The sequence below is a fragment of the Patella vulgata genome, chromosome 5 (assembly GCF_932274485.2).
Source record: "Patella vulgata chromosome 5, xgPatVulg1.2, whole genome shotgun sequence".
NCBI lineage: Eukaryota > Metazoa > Mollusca > Gastropoda > Patellidae > Patella > Patella vulgata.
The window spans coordinates 8696640-8715307 of record NC_065883.2 but is presented as its reverse complement, the minus strand read 5'-3'; the positions used below and the strand labels follow the sequence as shown (position 1 = coordinate 8715307).

General features: G+C 35.0%; 1 protein-coding gene across 3 annotated transcripts in view; it reads right to left on the bottom strand.

The window, feature by feature from the left end:
- The window catches only part of LOC126822426 (formin-2), a 44548-nt gene extending 27676 nt beyond the window's left edge, over positions 1 to 16872 (bottom strand). For 2 of the 3 annotated variants that reach the window (XM_056101509.1, XM_050551331.2), the window contains exons 1-3: positions 16755 to 16872; positions 13740 to 14704; positions 12476 to 12645 (exon numbers count right to left, since the gene is read on the bottom strand). In XM_056101509.1, coding sequence (XP_055957484.1) covers positions 12476 to 12645; positions 13740 to 14433 — 864 coding nt within the window. In that variant the 5' untranslated portion in view covers positions 14434 to 14704; positions 16755 to 16872. Of the gene's footprint in view, positions 1 to 12475; positions 12646 to 13739; positions 14705 to 16312; positions 16381 to 16754 lie in introns of those variants that run through there. The other variant, XM_056101510.1, reaches the window with a different exon arrangement.
- Positions 16873 to 18668: the final 1796 nt, after the last annotated feature.

Genomic DNA, 18668 nt, shown 5'->3' with positions numbered 1-18668 from the left:
AAATGAAAAACTTGTTTAAATTGTAAAACAATTAAGTATATGTCTGGCACATATTATATATAGAGAGATATATATGATACTTACAAGTTTTAATTGGAATATAATTAAGTTTTTTATCTGTCACCAATTACCTCTCCTCATCAACTGTGGTATATAGGTGTATATTACATCAAGTGTGGTATAAATCCATGTAATGGTATGTATTACTATAGACTATTGGTGTATATACTGTATAATGTAATGGTATGTATAAAGAGATGTTTTACTTACAAGTGGGGTATATTTTAAGGTCATATATGTTAAACTGACCACCAGTAAATTATACACTGACCTCGTTTTATACACTTTTACTGACAGTTAGAAGTAAAACCTCAAACTAAGAGAGAGAGAGAGAGAAATGGGGTTTAACGTCCACTCGACACAAACTAGGTCATTTCGGGACTAACATGGTTTAATTTTATTTACATAATTCGCTTGCGCGTAGGGGTCTTTAGCAATGGGAGGAAACCGGAGGACCCAGAGAAAACCCACGAGGTTGGACAGGCGACCCTACTCCTTGCCACGTACAACCGGGGATTCGAAACCTCGCCAGTCGACTCAATGACAGACTTTATGATACAGCGCGTGCACGCTAACCATTCAGCCATTCAACCCCCCGAGATAGAGAGAGAGTGATGGGGTTAACATCCACTCGACCCAAACTAGGTCATTTCGGGACTAACACATGGTTCAATTTTATTTCATTAATTCACTTGCGCGTAGGGGTTTTTACCAGTGGGAGGAAAACGGAGGAATCAGAGAAAACCCATAGGGTTGGACAGGTGACCCTACTCCTTGTCATTTACAACCCGGGAATCGGAACCATGCCAGTTCTCAGACTATGATAGAAAGTATACAATCATATCAAATTCTGTCCGAGACAAACAATTTTATGTCATTAATCAGACTATGAAACAAAAGTATATAATAATATCAATTTGTTTTTTAAATCAAAGACTAAGAAATGAAATAGGGTTTGACATCCTACTTTTCTGCTCTGACTGGGCTAATGGAGACGGGCTTACGCGACTAAGCCATAAAGTGTGATATGAGGGACATTTTGTCTGGACAGTGGCGCTACTGTCTACTCTTATATCAAATTTCAACAGCCAAGGAAGGGATCTTTTACGTGCACACCAATGTATTACAGGGACCACAATTTTCCATCCCATCCCATCGTCCCTTGCCAGGTCATCCATCTCGCCGTCTCACACAACTAAGAACGGTGGTGAACTTTCTTGGTCGTACCGAACACTTGACCTCCAGGTTAGCTAGCCAATGGCTAACTTACCGAGCCACTGCGGCTCTAAATTAGACTAAGACAGACAGTATATACATGTATATATAATGATATTAAAATCTATCCAAGAAGAGACAGTTACTGGTACTATAGTGAATTCGTGAAGTTCTGCCAACCACTTAAGTTAAACCTATTTTGTTACAAACCAAGCTATAGTATTGTGTAGAATGCATCTTTAATCAACTTGAGACAAGGGATATTAATCAATGGTACTCCACAATTTATTATCAAGTTGAAAAATATGTAGATTATTGTACTTGACACCTTTTACAGGTTTTAATCATCACCATGTCAACATTTACAGTATCATTAACACATGCTTGTACATTTTATACTGTTCAATTAACACATATTTATACATTTTATAACACAAAATAACTTTAATAGATTTACATAGTATCAGGATGTGTGTGTGAGAGAGAGAGACAGAATGGCTATCTGGATTTATTGATGTACATACAGAAATGCTTTTGTTTGCAGGTTGACTCCTTTGAGCAAAACAAAAAATGTCAACGCTATAAACAAAATATTAAACGAAATCTAAAAGTTTGTGCCAATATACCTACCATAATTAAATGATTTTTACAACAATCAGTCATTGTCTATTCTTCTATCTTCAAAAATAACGAACTGTACAGATCATAAAAGTAGTCTTTTTAACGGGTTGGGAAAAGTTACTCACGTTCAGAAAGATCTCTATACTGTCAACGTAATCAGATTGCTTTTAAGGTACTCTAGCTACTGTAGCCATTAAGGAACATTATTACCACATTGTTATAGACCATATCAACATCAAACTTTCTTTGGTAAAAGTTAAGATGAAATTCTTGTACACCAAAGTAAGGAATATCAAAGTTAAATGATTGATTCCAGTAATTAATAATGACTCTTGATGACAAGATTAACACTTGATAACTGGACTGGATTTGACTTAAACCTGGTTCGTGCGTAGGACTGGGGTAATAATATCTCAGATTAAGCTTATATCAACACCTTTCACAATATTCTTATTCCATAAAAATTAGTCATATTATTATTCCATAAAAATTGTCATATCATTATTCCACACAAATACATATCATATATTATATGTCTAATTGTCACCAAAAAAACCTCAAATCCACACCTTCCACAATATTCTTATTCCATAAAAATTGTCATATCATTATTCCATAAAAATTGTCATATATTATTCCATAAAATTCTCATATATTATTCCATAAAATTCTCATATATTATTCCATAAAATTCTCATATATTATTCCATAAAATTCTCATAGATTATTCCACACAAAAACATGGCATATTATTATATGCCTAATTGTCACAAAAAAAAAAACAGTCTGCATTACTCATAAGTATAGCCAATATTTTTAATTCCGCATTGCTTTTCCACAACAATTCCACTTTTCTGAATTCTTCAATATCATTCCAGATAAATAATCCACAATTAATATACAATATAATCTGTTCCTCTTCTAATCGCCAGAAATGGTTATACACAAAAATAAAAAAAACAAAAAACATCCATAACTTCACTCAAAATAAAAAACTTCCCTTCATTAACAACACATGTTTTCATTGGTCAACTATTTCATTCATCAAAGGTGAAAATATCTGAAGATTTTTAACGATTATACAACAATAGGTATATTGTATAAAACCTATATAATGAATATCAGATAAATCTCATAGACTGTATCGACTACATCTAGTTTACTACAAGTTTAAATAAAAAATAACAAAGACTCGCTGTAGCATGAAATTAGGGCGGAGAAAGGCACACGGCTCAGGTATACACAGAACATGATAAAATGATCGGAATTAACTTATGATTCAATAAATAGGATTATTCATCTCAGGTATGATGAAATGATTGGAATTTACTATGAATCAATAAAAAATGTTTTACTATTTCCTAATTGTAACGAAGTCGTTTCAGGTAGATCAAATGATCGAAATTAACTCTGAGTCATTAAAGAATTTCTTTTAATTCTTCCCTCCATCAGTAAGCTTTAGGCATACAAATCGTCTTTTATAATTAGTCATTGCTTAATGCGTGGAATTTCCAATATTACTCATATATAATATAGATCTATGAGTTTTATTGATTGATGTTACAGGTACACACCTACCTATACAGGTGTATACAGGTGTAAAGTGAAAGTATCCTGTACATACAGTCATATTGGATTCTCTCAATAATTACGCATCAACAGAGTCAATATTAGTCATCTCATCAACTCAAACTATTACAGATTGACTATGATATTCAACTTAACAAATACAGTAGTAATCAGATCATATATCTCAGGGCGCTCGTTTCAATCGTATTGGGATGTGATGAAAAATCAACTCTCCATGCATTGAGCTCGAGATTTTAACTAGATTAGAATTGTTCCTTTTTAAAGAAGCATTTCCATAGTTCAATAGATAAAATTTGAAAAGCGCAATAGAAACTTCTGTTTAAGTATTATTGGGCTATATAAATAGAGGATTATTGTTATTATTATTTCAGTGTACTCCACATTAAAGGCTCAATGCCACTCTTGATGTAACAGAATAATATGACCCAATCTTTTACAATATTCCAATTAATTGGTGATACAAATTTCATCTTAACACAACTAATTTAAAAAATTGGAAAAATTCAACTAAATGATTTGAAAAGCCTAACGTAAACCTTTTCAATTGTGACTTGGATTTAAAAATATTATTTTGAACCCTCTGGACAAGTAAAATAGGATTTAATAGATAATTTACACAACAGGTAGGACACTTAAACATCTAGTACTTAGAATAAGGCTATTATTTATTTTCTGGAGCTGTCAAGCCAGCAAGAGTGTTTTTGTCCCTTTAAACATACATTATGCTAGAGCTAAATCTGCCTATTGCAGGTCTTTCTTTAGGCCTGAAATGTTATCTAAATTATTAATTAGGCATTAATTAACTTATCCAGACCATAATCAACGCTCGCTGCCATCTTATGTGTCAGATTGTTTTCACTGGATTTGAATCCGATCTGCTACTCAACGCTCTTTGATGATTAAATCCAAAAATGGATAATCAAGACTATGTTTTTTTATCGTACCGACTTTAGTAATGATGATCGAGACTAGGCCTGAAATTCAATCGCTAAAATCTTTGTTCTGAGTGGAGCAATTTAACTGAAATTTTCAGCATATTCCCTTTACATTATCTAAGTGTTGACTATTATAGTGAGAACTGCCAGCTCTTTATCTAATCTTCCATAATGCCCCTTTAAGTTCCAACTGTCAGGGGCAGGACCCCTTTATCGAGGTACATCGCCCCCCTCCCTATCTAGACATGTGAGGTATTATATACATGTAGTACAATAGCGAGGTGCATCGCTCCCTCCCTATCTAGACACATGATGTATTATATAGTACAAGTGATGTGTTGAATAATGTATTTAGTTCTGTAAGGACACATCAATCACCTAGAATTATAACTAGTGTTAAATATCAGAGGTTAAACTAAACTGACACAAACCATTTACATTCATACTGGCCTCGAAAACACAGTCATTCATTCATTCATTCATTCATTCATGAATAACATAACATTTCAAGTTTCATCAATGGATACTTACAGAGTCCCAGCAGGTAAGTTGTGAATACACACACACACACAAGTAAGTACTATATAACTATATATCTAACTAGTAACTAGGGTCATGCACAAGCCAGGATATGCCAACACTGTCTATACTTGTAATCTGGTATTTCAGGTTTCATCCCTTCATCAATGGATACTTACAGACCCAGCAGGTAAATTTTGAATACAGACACAAGTAGGTGCTATTTAACTACATATGTAACTAACAACCACGAAGGGTCATACACAAGCAGGGTATGCCAACAACTTCTAGAATACTTGTAATATGGTATTTCAAGTTTCACCCTTTTAACAATATGGATACCTACAGACCCAGCAGTTAAATTGTGAATACAGACACAAGTAAGTACCATTTAACTACTGTACATATGTAACTAGTAACTAGGGTCATGCACAAACCAGGGTATGCCAACAATATCTATACTAACAGACTATTGTTCGGCTTCAACCGGGCTAACGAAGACAGGCATACACCATGCTGTGAGGAAAGTTTTGCTCAGAGAACGGTACTTCCACCTTGTTAAATTCCAAGGGTTCTTTTATGTGCACACCATCGTGTACATGGGATATACTGTAACACTGACAAAGGGGGAAACCATGCCGTACATGTATATTACCCTCTCTAGAACTCCAGATACCACTTACAGTTTTGTTTCGTTGACACAGATACAAATATTAGAAGCAATGCAATACATGAAAGCAAAGTACATGAAAATCTCTGTAATATTACTAGAATCCTCTACTTTAACAAATGAAGAAAATATAAACTTTAAATAGTGAATAACAATATACTACATTATTTATTTATTTATACATGGATTGTGAATAAACTGGTTTCTAAATATACCATTATCACAGTTGGATATTATAGTACAATCTGTTTCTATATCTCATCTTAAACACAGTGGTGTTTTTATATAGGAATACTTAACAAGTGGGCATTAAAATGAGGGGAAGGGAGAGAGAGAGAGAGAGAGAGAGAAAGAGAGAGAGAGAGAGAGAGAGAGAGAGAGGTGATTTCAGGACTAAAATATGGTTCAATTTTATTTGGGCTTAGGGGTCTTTAGCAGTGGGAGGAAATCGTGGGGACCCAGAGAAAACCCATGAGTTCCAATTGGCGACCCTAATCCTTGTACATGTACAAACGGGGAATCGAAACCACGCCACTTGACTCAATGACAGACCTTATGTTAAAACGAGCACGCATTAACAATTTGGCCACCCATTTGAAGAGAGATTATACTAAACAAGTATGGATTGAGAAATGGGCGAGAGAGAGAGAGAGAGTGAATCAGGTTTAGATGTCCACTCAACACCAATTACATCATTTTGGGACTAACATGTTATAATTTTAACACAGGGTACAATGATACATAATTACTGAGTTTAACACTAAGCGACGTTTCGACGCGGATACTCTCATCTTTATCAAGCAAAGACGAGAGTATCCTCATCGAAAGTCGCTTAGTATTAATATGGTCAATTACTAAATGCAATTCAAAGAAGATGTTATAATCTTATTTCAAAAAATTTGCATTTGCATACGGGTCTTTGTCTTTAGCTGTGGAAGAAAACTTCTTCTACAAACTTGGGATTGAAACCCTGGCACTTAACACAATGAAAGACCATATGGTCTAAAGTGTATGCTATAATTAAAAGTCGCAAGGACGACACATTATATCCATTTGTCAGAATTAAAAATAAAAATAAAAAATATCTTACATTACTCATCAACTGTTTTTTTCCTTGTCGACTGTTTTCTGGTTTACGTGACGAAGCAGAATGGAAATGAAAAACTGACATATTGTTTGTTGAGAATGCTTCATTACAAGTAAACCGTTTCTATAAAAACTTAGGATCAGTTTTAAAAGACGAAGGACTCTGCTGACTGAATATGAATAACTGGTCCACCTTGAAACATCATCCAACATTGTTCGAAACTAGGACTCATACAGAAAACATTTATATACTGTACGAGTATTATCCAATACAGATGTTAAAATGTTTATATTTCCTTTTAAGGTGGCAATAGTCGAGAACTCAAGAAACAAGCTAGAATAAGTTGTTGCCTTAAATCAGCTTCTAATCTAAATAAACGTTTCAGTTCTGGTTATATAATGGTCATTACATGTATATATCTCTTTAATGTGGCAATAGTCGAGAACTCAAGAAACAAGCTAGAATAAGTTGTTGCCTTAAATCAGCTTCTAATCTAAATTAACGTTTCAGTTCTGGTTATATTCTTGAATAATGGTTATTATATATCTCTTTAATGTCACTTACAGTAAACAAATGTTATTTTTGTAGCCAATTAATTTCAGAATTAAGAGTTTTCAAACACAGTATTTGAGAAATGTGTAGGTCAAAGATTCAACAAGTTTGTAGACGACCATTATAAAATTTTCCAAATCCACTGTGACACTCAAGCCTGGAAATAAGGCACCCGTCACAAACAATGCCAGGCACTGATTCAGGTTTTGTTAGGCACTAAACCTCTGGAGCCTGTCATTTTGTCCTGCACTGATTTATCTTTTTTATTGATATTATTAATACATGTCCGGCACTAAGTTAACATGTCAGGTACTATTCCAGGCCTGGTGACCCTCAAAGACAGAGTATTGGTGGGTTTTTTTTTATAAATTAAGAACAATATTTCTACTTCAACTTTTAATGTACACCATATTGTTGTGATTCCACAGAGAGAATGTTTTTATAAAACATGTGTTTAGAAACAAACAAAAGCTATCAACAATCTTTAAGATCTATTTCTAACAAATTTCAGAAAAAAGAAATGTTTTTGATTCCATTGTATGTTTCATAAAGTTTTTCAGCTACACTTCCATTTCAATAGTCAAATCAAAAAACACTTATTTACCTCCGATTTAATTACCAGTATTCAATTCATTTTGTAGCAGAAGTAGTAAATTTATACATATCAATTAAACTCTTGAAGTATTATTCAGAAAAATCTTCTTTTTTTTTTTAATTGTTTCTTAAAGTTTCTCAGTTGCACTACAAAAATCACTTTTTAGTTTTGATCTAATTACCAGTATTTATTTTGTAGCAGGAGTAGTAAACTTATATCAGTTACATTCTCAAAGCATTATTCCTATAAAGTTATTTGTTACATGAACTTATTTTCGATATAATTACCCGTATTTTAATTTATTTTGTAGCAGAATTAGTAAACTTTCTACATGTCAGTTAAACTCTTGAAACATTACTCCTATAAAGTTACTTATTACAGGAACCACTTTCAACATATCTGGAACTTTAAACCTATTTTATATGCACAATATATACACTTTCTGAAAGAACCACCAAAATCATTCATCTAAAATTCCTTGTTTTGATTACTGTACACACTGTTTTCAGTAGAGTTCAGATAAAATAGAAAATCCATAGGCCATAAAAACTAGTTTTCTGTTTTAATTACTATACACACTGTTCTCAGCAGAGTTCAGATCATCCCAAACTTAGGCTGTCTGTCTACAGTTAGCTCAGCCTGAGAATAGTTATTCTCAAGGTATGAAGAAGATGCATCGCTGTGTGCAGTATGAGTTCAGATAAAATAGAAAGTCTATAGGCCATAAAAACTGGGTATTCACGGTCTAGTGTACTTTAATCCTAGATACTGGATTAAGAGATTAACAGTGGTAATCATTAATCTTGTTATACTTAAACAAATCACACATATTACATACATAGACCTAAATAAACTAGTCTCTGATAGAAAATCATAAGCTTTATACAGATTGTATACAGAATGAAAAGGTAAAAAAAAATGAACTGAAATGTGGTTTAACGTCCTATTGTTCTGCTCCAACTGGGCTAATGAAGACGGGCATACACCATACAGTGTGCTATGAGGGAAATTTGGTCCGGGCGGGGGCACTATGACCTACTCTTATATCAAATTCCAACTGACAAGGGATCTTTTACGTGCATGCCAATGTATACACAGGACCTCTGTTTTTTGGTCCCATCCGAATGACTAGATAGCAATCCTTGTCAGGCCCTCTGCCCTGCACCACTGACAAGGGGGAAACCATGTTGTAAAATATTTGAAAGGTAAAAAATGCAGGTAAATTTGCAATTCAAGAGACACTGTTGATTTTGATACTATATAGGTTATATAGTTATGTCATATGAAGTTATAATCATAATAAGCTTTAGATATTAGAAAAGGTAAAAAATACAGGTAAATATCTCATTAATACACAACATCATGGTCATTTGGAGATTAACATATGCTATTTATATACTATATAGCTGTCAATGTGAAGATGTGTGCAATGTGAAGATGTGTGCAATGTGAATCTGTGTTCAATGTGAAGATGTGTGCAATGTTAAGATGTGTTCAATGGGAAGCTGTGTGCAATGTGAAATGTGTGCAAATGCGAAGATGTGTGCAAAATATAGGTGTTCATAGTGAATCTGTTTTCAATGAGAATCTATGTGCTATGTGAATGTGTGTGCAATGTGAATCTGTGTTCTATGAGAACCTATATGGTATGCGATTGTGGGTGCAAGGTGAAGATGTGCAATATGTAGAGTTGTTCATTGTGAAGATGTGTGCAATGTGAATCTGTGTGTAATGTGCCATGTGAAGATGTGTGGAAAATGTAGAGGGGTTCAATGGGAATCTGTGGGAAAATGTTCAGATATCTGAAATATATATTTGGGAGTGGGGTGCCATGTCTCAGGGAGAAAGATGCTGTCTTCTGACCAGGAGGTCCTGATCCCTGGTGGGGTTTCCCCATTTGTCAGTAGTTTAGGAAGATCATGTAGTCGTTCAGATGAAGCGAAAGACCAAGGTCCTGTGCACACATTGGCATGTGCGAAAATGAGGCCTTGGCAGTTGGAATTCAAGGAAAAAGTAAACAGAAACACCATTGTCTGACCAAGATTTCTCTGTCAGAGACTACACTGTGTAAGTCTGTCATTATAATCCCAGTTGGTGCAGAAAAGTAGGATGTTAAACACCACTTCATTTCACTACATTTCATTTTTATGTCTATATTTTCTTGGTGTGACACAGGGTTTCTGGCATAATACTTAGAGAATTGGGTGGTTTGTTTGTTCAGACATGGCCAATCTATGTTACAGTAGATTAACAAAAACAATTTTAGTCTCCTACATGTAAGTTCGAACAAAATTTTAATCTACGTGTAGTACAAATCTGCTTGATCAGCAGAACGTATTGTTTATACTTATTAGGTTTTAGGACTGGATTCTTCATCTGAGACCAGCAGAATGTCACATTAAGCTTTTGATCTCACATGCTTTAATATACATGTACTTATTAGGGTTGCAGGATGGAATCTTCTACTGAGACCTTGAACATATCACCACACCTGGACATAATGACATCTGACAATTTCTGTGACAGCTGCCTTATGTCTAGGCTTGTATCACCATAGCAATTGAGAAAGTATTTTGTTACTTCTACTGAACGGTAAGAATCAAATATTTGTTGCACTATTATATCTATCTATTCAAGTCGCTGACCATGAATCTCTAGCAAACTACAGTTATACAATCACGTCAACCAGAATTGGTGCCTTTTAAAAAAGCCATCCACATATACATTTTATTGACTCAAACTTAGAGATATCTTTATCCTAATTTTGAATGCCAGTAGACTATGTTAAATGAACAATTTGATTTGAATGTGGTACTACTAATGCAACTTGCATCTAGATACAAGTATGCAATGACAGCAATAAGATTATTCAGTAGAACACAACTGCTGGATTAAAAACCTTTAGAAATGAAATGAAATGGGGTTTAACGTCCTACTGTTCTGCTCCTATACTGGGCTAATGAAGACGAGCATACGCCATACAGTGTGCTATGAGGGAAATTTTGCCTGGGCAGCGGCACTATGGCCTACTCTTATGTCAAATTCCAACTACCAAGAGATCTTTTATGTGCATGCCGATGTATACAAGGAACCTCGGGGTTTTTTTTTGTCCTTGTCAGGCCCTCAGTCCTGCACCACTGAAATGTCAGAAAATCCTGATTAACTTTCTCGGCCAATAAAAACCTTTAAAAGTTCTACATGTATACACTGTAAAAATTATGGTGTTCTCATATCCATGTATATGTATACATGTATATATGTAACTCAAATACAAATAGTAAGCGATATTTCGATATCATAATAGTTATAAATGATTATTCTTTTTGTAAACTGTACATATATATATATATATATATATATATATATATATATAATATGTTTTATTTTGTCATTTATTTTTAGTTTCCTATTTATGGGCTCTGGACCACCTGTCACACCTGACCAATATCCAATATCCAATATGAGAAAATAGTCTGTGGTTAATCCATGGCTGATACCTCACCTTATTTATACATGGAATGGTGTGGTGATCTTTGTCGCATCAGACTCCTGCCCCCAAAGGAGGTAAGTTTAAAACTCCTGTACTCCTGCCCCAAGTACATGTAGGTAAGTACAGAATTTCTAGTGTAAAACTCAGCTAAAACCTCCGTCCCAAGTAGGTAAGTAAGGCATTTCTAATGTAAAACTTGGTTAAAACTCCCGTCCTAAGTAGGTAAGTACACAATTCCTAGTGTAAAACTCCCGCCCCAAGTTGGTAAGTTACGAATTTCTAGTGTAAAACTCCCACCCAAAGTAGGTAAGTACAGAATCTCTAGTGTAAAACTTGGCGAAAACTCCCACCCCAAGTAAGTACGGTAAGTACAGAATTTCTAGTGTAAAACTCCCACCCAAAGTAGGTAAGTACAGAATCTCTAGTGTAAAACTTGGCGAAAACTCCCACCCCAAGTAAGTACGGTAAGTACAGAATTTCTAGTGTAAAACTTAGCTTAAACTCCTACCTCATCAGAATTGATACCTTACGCTATATATGGAATGGAGGGGTTCTGGATCTTTCTCGCGTAAATCCCCCCGCCCAAAATAGGTAAGTACAAGTACTGTACAGAACATACTCCTCGCAGTGTTTCATTTGATTAGACCTAATCTCACCCAAGCACTGCCGTAATGAAAGCAAATTTCTGTTCCAAATTTTGACTGGTCAATAGTCCGATTAACAACTAATACTTAACTGCATAACAATATCATTTGGGTTTAAACAGAGCTCCAAATATGTTTACATAACCTGAAGTCATGACTCATGAAATTTACTATACCCAATTAACCAGTGCATAACAAAATATTGCAGAAGAATGAGGCTATCAAAAATGGCTACAATGTAAACAATACTATTTGGAGACCAACAATACTTTCATCGTTTTTAATACCTTAAATAAATCAGTGTCCAGAGTTTTAGGTAAGACCCCAGATTAAACGAAGGGCTGTCATGTTGCTGTCCTTGGAATAGATTTGATTGAACGGGGAGAAAAGACAAACTCCCTCAAAAGCTCAAGTATCAGAAGTCAATATAGCAATGACTAGAGAAGGATTTCTCGGGCCATTGCTTCAGGAATATGCGTACAGAATTGATTTCTTACCTTATATATAGAATGGAGTGGTCCTGGATCTTTCTCCCGTAAAACTCCAGCGCCAAGTAAGTAAGTACAGAATTGGGAGAAGATAACTCTAATATCATGTTTCGTTAAAACCATGTGCAGATAATGCTGGCTGTCAATAGCAGAACTAAACCAATGAACTAACGTCTGACCTGAAAATACAAAATCAAGTTTAAAAATCTAATAATACTGGTATACATTAGTACCTTTGAAAAAAAAATTGGGGGGCAATCAAACTAATGAAACATTATAAGAATTTACACACCTGCAGGCTAGCAACAATTATTGATGTTTTAAAGCGAGAATTTCAAATTTTCTAAGAAAGTCAAAACATAATTTTATTTCTGTGTCTTTTGCTCAATAGGTTACATTGTATCCACTCACTATTATACAATCATGGGCATTAATTCCCATCCTTAAAAATCTATGACACAGGAAATAACAACACAATTACCTCCCCTGTTTTGCTATTGACAACATTCCAACGTTGGAATTTGAAGTTAAAAATGATATTTTTGCCAATTTCTCAGCTAGCAATAGCGAATTATAGGATTAATAGGATTATTCTTTAACAAGGTAGGACTGTTTATGGATACCATCTATTTTAAGGCTTTATTTTAATACATTTTAAAAATATAACTTGAAAATTTAAAATTGGAACTTTAAGGTGGTGAACATGAGTTCATAGGAAAAACTACAATCAGATTAAAATACAAATATCTATATAAATTTCATTTCGCTTTTTATACTACATGAAGATCTGACCGGTTGTACTGGAAGGTAGTGTCAGGGGTCGTACAAGCCGCTTTTGACCCTATGACGTCAGACATCAATTACGTCAGCATTGACGTTCTTATGGTTTACTCACAGTTCTGTGCATCGAAGGCCTAGAATTCACCGCAACAGACCATTTCAAAGCCTAATCCCCTACATCATCCAGAACAACTCTTTCAGATCATAATGTATTAAAGAAAAGTAAAACGAAATTTTGAACTATAAAAAACGAAACAAAATAAGATCTGTTTTAATCAGATTAGTTACCGGTATAAAAAAAAGTTAGCAAAGTAAAATACTAAGGAGTTTTAATACAATCTTAGTGCCTGTCACTCTTAAAAAGACAATTTTCCAAGCTGAAGGTTGGAGCTTTGGTTGGAATATCGCCAAAAAATCCACCACTGAAGTATACTGTAGGCTACTTTTTATATTGAACACATTTAAATGGCTTTAAAATTAGATGTTAGCCTACCTTCAAAAACTTCTTTTTGTCCAAATCTAAGAATTCGAGGTATATTTTCTGGCCATTTTACTGCATCTTCTAAATTCACAGTGGGCATGTAGTAATCTTTCTTTTTAGCGTCAGGATTCTTTGTAGATTTAGTTTCTAGTCGCGGCTGGGAGGCCTGGACATTAGTAATAACTTTTGGAGACTGTTTAAAATCCACAAGAACTTCATCTAGATCTGTTTCTAGCTCCCCGTCGTCCTCCTCTAATGACTTGCCCGATATACTCGAACGATTTTCCTCCTGTGACGATTTTGGCATGTTTTCTCCAAATAATGCTTGAAGCTTTTGTTCATCCATTTGCTGCATTGCCTGATCCAAATCGGTGACAACACAGCGTGATCCACTTGCAAAGTCTAGAGATCGGCTTGACTTGGGTGGTAGTCTTTTAGGTAACGGAGGCGGGTCATCCAAACTAACAGATTGGCTACGATTTGATGGAGACTTTCTTGAGGGGGAACTAGATGATATTTCTAAATTGGTCAGTTTATCCGTTGCTTCTTTTACAATATTTTCTGTTTCAGGGCAGCCGATTCGCCCTGAATGTTTTGGCACCAAATCGACATCCCGACTCTCACGTTTTTCTCCACATTTGGACGGAGAAAGGAAATCAATGGAATCGCCAATCATGACTGGTTGGAATGCTTCGTTGTCGGCCATTTTTAATTTGGTATGTAAATGAATGGAATGTGTTTTTATCACAGATTTCACACAAAAAAGCCAGAATAGAATCACATCATAAAATGTTCACGTAATATCTTTTTAACGTGCATGATGAAGGCCAATGTAATCAAAAATATTAGTCTGTAGGCCTAATTTTTTATACATTGGTACACACTACTTGGAAGACATCGATTATAAACAAATTTTTTCTAAAAGGCTATTCCATTCAGATGTTTTCTCATGCTAATTGTTAATTGCTTACATGTACCTAAAAAATTAGAAACAACCATTAATTTTTACATTTACTAATTAATGTATATAAGTTAGCATTGTTGTTAAGAAGCCTGAAAATAAGGCACCTGTCACAGATATTGTCAGACACTAAATCTCTGGTGCCTGTCATTTTGTAAGGCACTGATTTGTCTTTTTTATTGATATTATCAATACATGTGCAGCACTAAGTTGAAAATGGCAGGTAAAATTTCATTAGTGCCTGACATTTTGTCAGCTACATCTAAAACAGTTATTTCCCACTATCGTGATTCGCACTACGATTGAAATCATGGTTTTAATTGTGGAGTAATCATGGTCTTATCATATATTGAGGTCAGTCGTAGCAATGATGTTGATCGTATCGAAACGTATCTGAACGTATCTGCACATACCAGATCGTGGTCTCAATATTGACAATCCTATGCTAACACATCGTACAATGTGGGAACCTATCATTAGTCAGAATGCTTACTGGTTTGACTCTTTGATTTCAATAATAATATATTTTACTGCTGTAAATAAGCAAGCCTTTACTTACATTACATTGTATTATCTTTTTTAAAAACAATTACACACATTAATAGTCAGATGCTTATTGTTTTAGATCCAAAGCCTGATTTTACTATAAAAGAAGTTGCACCACAGGAGCTTGTATCATGGAAAATCTCTTTCAAAAATACTATTAATTAAGCTGAGATGAAAGTATTATATATCAATTCTTTAAATGACATCTAGAACCACAGTTAACTATTCATAATAAAACACAACACAAGGTATATATGGATATAACGACGTTTCGTAACATATACAGTGCCATGTTTTATCATTAACTTGTCATTTTTAATTTAAAATCGTAATATTTTGGTTTAAAGAATGTCCCTAAAAAAGCATGAGAGCGAGAGAGAGAGAGAGCGAGAGAGAGAGAGAGAAAGAGAGAGAGAGAGAGAGGGTTTAGTCCACTCAATAGAAACTAGGTCATTTTGGGACTAACATATGGTTCAGTTTTATTTCAATAATTCGCTTGTGCATAGGGGTCTTCAGCAGTGGGATGAAACTGGAGGACCCGGAGAAAACCCACGAGGTTGGACAGGCGACCCTACTCTTTGTCATGTACAAGCGGGGAATCGAAACCATGCCAATAATTGACGCAATGACAGACCTTATGATACAACGCTCACATGCTAACCATTCAACCCCTCACCCCACAAAGAAAAGCAATTTCTAATGAAGCGATTTCGTGCAATACATAAGTTATGTCCCTTGGTTACAACTTCCAAACTTGGTTGGAAATCGAATTTCGAGGTGAATTTAAAAGCGTTACGATTTTAATTTCAAAATGACAATTTAGCATAAAGAACAGTATGGTATATTATCAAATATTAATATAAATTGTTGCGATATAATGTGTTAAATTATGGTGGATTTGGTTACAACTTCCAAACATGAGAAATCGCATTTTGAGGGGTATTTTGAGACCAAAATTTTACAATTGTAAATTGAAAATGACAAATTGGCATAAAGAATGGAATATTGTCAAATATCATTATTGTCTTTTAAGTTGAAATAATAGTCGATTTGTGTAGATTTGGGTAAATTGTGTTACCTGTACAAATGAATGAGTGTCAACGTGAAGGGCATTGTATCAATATAAGGGTTCAACTTGCAACCATATGTGTGCCACCCAAAAGTAAACAAGTCCCTAGTCGTCTCGCCCAAATAATTTCATCTTGATGAAAAAAGCTTGTCACAGAAGTTAACTCCTTGATTATTGCTCTTTACAGGTAATAAAATAATTTAATCTTCATGCCTGTCAACTCACTAATTCAACCATTTTACTTTCGTAAAAAAGGCCCACCTCCTTTAAAGATGTGTACCTTTGATGATAATTAGGTCATTGAAAATGTAAAAGTTGAGTCAAGCGACAACACCTTCAAAAATAAACATTGGTTTTACTGCAAATTCATTCAAGCAAAAACTGTTTGCGAAAATAATAAAGGGGAACAGCTGTTTATATGTGTTCAGCTTTTCCACAAATTACAACTTACAGCACAGTAACTGGCGCAGACTTCACAAGATTGATTTGTTTTGTAAGCAGAAGGACAAATACAGATTTTAAAAAGTTTTTGGAAATTTTTTGACAGGTGTCCGCCATCTTCTTTTACTGCTTGAAGGGAGGTAACTCTACTATAATGGTTTCAGACTGGTAACTCTCTCCTCCCATTCAAAGTAATGTGAAATACGTGTTAAATCTTTGACTATATTATTTTATTGAACATTCCCATTATTTTAATCTTTAAAAACAAAAACATCAGAATAATTATCTGATAAAAGTCAAAACAAGGGTTGACTATTTTGATTTTTGAATGCAGGGTCAAATAAATATATAGGATTAAGTGAGAGTGAGAGAGAGAAATGGGGTTTAACGTCCACTCGACACAAACAAGGTCATTTCGGGATTAACATATGGTTCAATTTTATTTCAATAATTCGCTTGCACAAAGGAGTCTTTAGCAGTGGGAGGAAACCGGAGAAAACCCACGAGGTCGGACAGGCATCCCTACTCCTTGTCACATACAACCGGGGAAACAAAACCACGCGCGTTGACTCAATGACAGACCTTATGATACAGCGTGCACATGCTAACCATTCGGCCATCCAACCCCACCATAGGATTAAGTACTAAAGTAGCTGATATTCCTATTATATGACTCTGTTCAATGCTGATCCTTCCACTTCAAATTAAATCATACTTATCTAAACATGGCAGAAAAATTGTATTTAAACAAATGTATTCACCAAAAAGTTAATAAAAATTGTCACGTAAAAGGAGGAACTGAGAATTGCTAGAGTGTATGTTCACTGAATGTGTTAGGTTACTGGTACTGGGTCGAACTAGATAGATTGTCACAATGAATAACAAAGGTCTTGGATGCAACAATTAATCTCCAGGGGTAGCCTATAATCAACCTATTTAATTTCCATAGTGTAACAAGAGGGGTTCACTAGTCCGCGGCTTTAAGAAATACTATATATATGGGTATCAAAATACATAATCCGAACCCTAACCCTAACCCTGATAATAGATATTGGTGGACTAATGAACCCACGGACTAGTGCACTTTAACCCTAACCCAACCCCTGTAATAGATATCAGTGGACTAATGAACCCGCAGACTAGTGCACCTTAACCTTAATCCTAACCCCTATAATAGATATCGGTGGACTAATGAACCTGCAGACTAGTGCACCCTAACCCAACCCCTATAATAGATATCGGTGGACTAATGAACCCGCGGACTAGTGAGCATTCCCCGGTGTAACCATTAATGCCCAAAAAAGTATTGGATGTGAGAATCTTCAGGGTAAAATGGCCCTGGGCTGACAGGGGTTTGGCAATCATTTTCCAAAGTCAAAAAAGTCTTTAGTCTGCCAATTAGCATATTGTCAATGATGCAAAAGATAGGAATTTTAATGTTTTTCACCAGTGCCAGTGGTCAACAAGTTTGAGGTATGACAATGAATGTCTAGGTCAAACTAGTCTTGGGGAGCCACTAGGTCATTTCATGACGAACATACTGTATGGTGCAATTTTAATTCAATAATTTGCTTGTGCGTAGGGTTTTTTTTTATCAGTGGAAGGAAACCAGAGGACACAGAGAAAACCCATAAGGTTGGACAGACAACCCTACTCCTGGTCATCGAAACCACACCACTTAAATCATTGACAGACCTTGTGACCTAAAGTGCATGTTAAACTATTTGACCACAAGCTATATTCCCACTTTATTCTACGTAAGTCTGTTCTCCTCTTCAGCAGGGAATACTCCATCTTGTGTATTTCTACTCTCTCTGCCTGCATCAGTTTTTGATCCACATACTTCACAGATCTATCCGCTTGTCCAGCCTTAGCTGCCTGGTTTCCCCTTGTCAGTGGTGCAGGACGGAGGCCCTGACAAGGA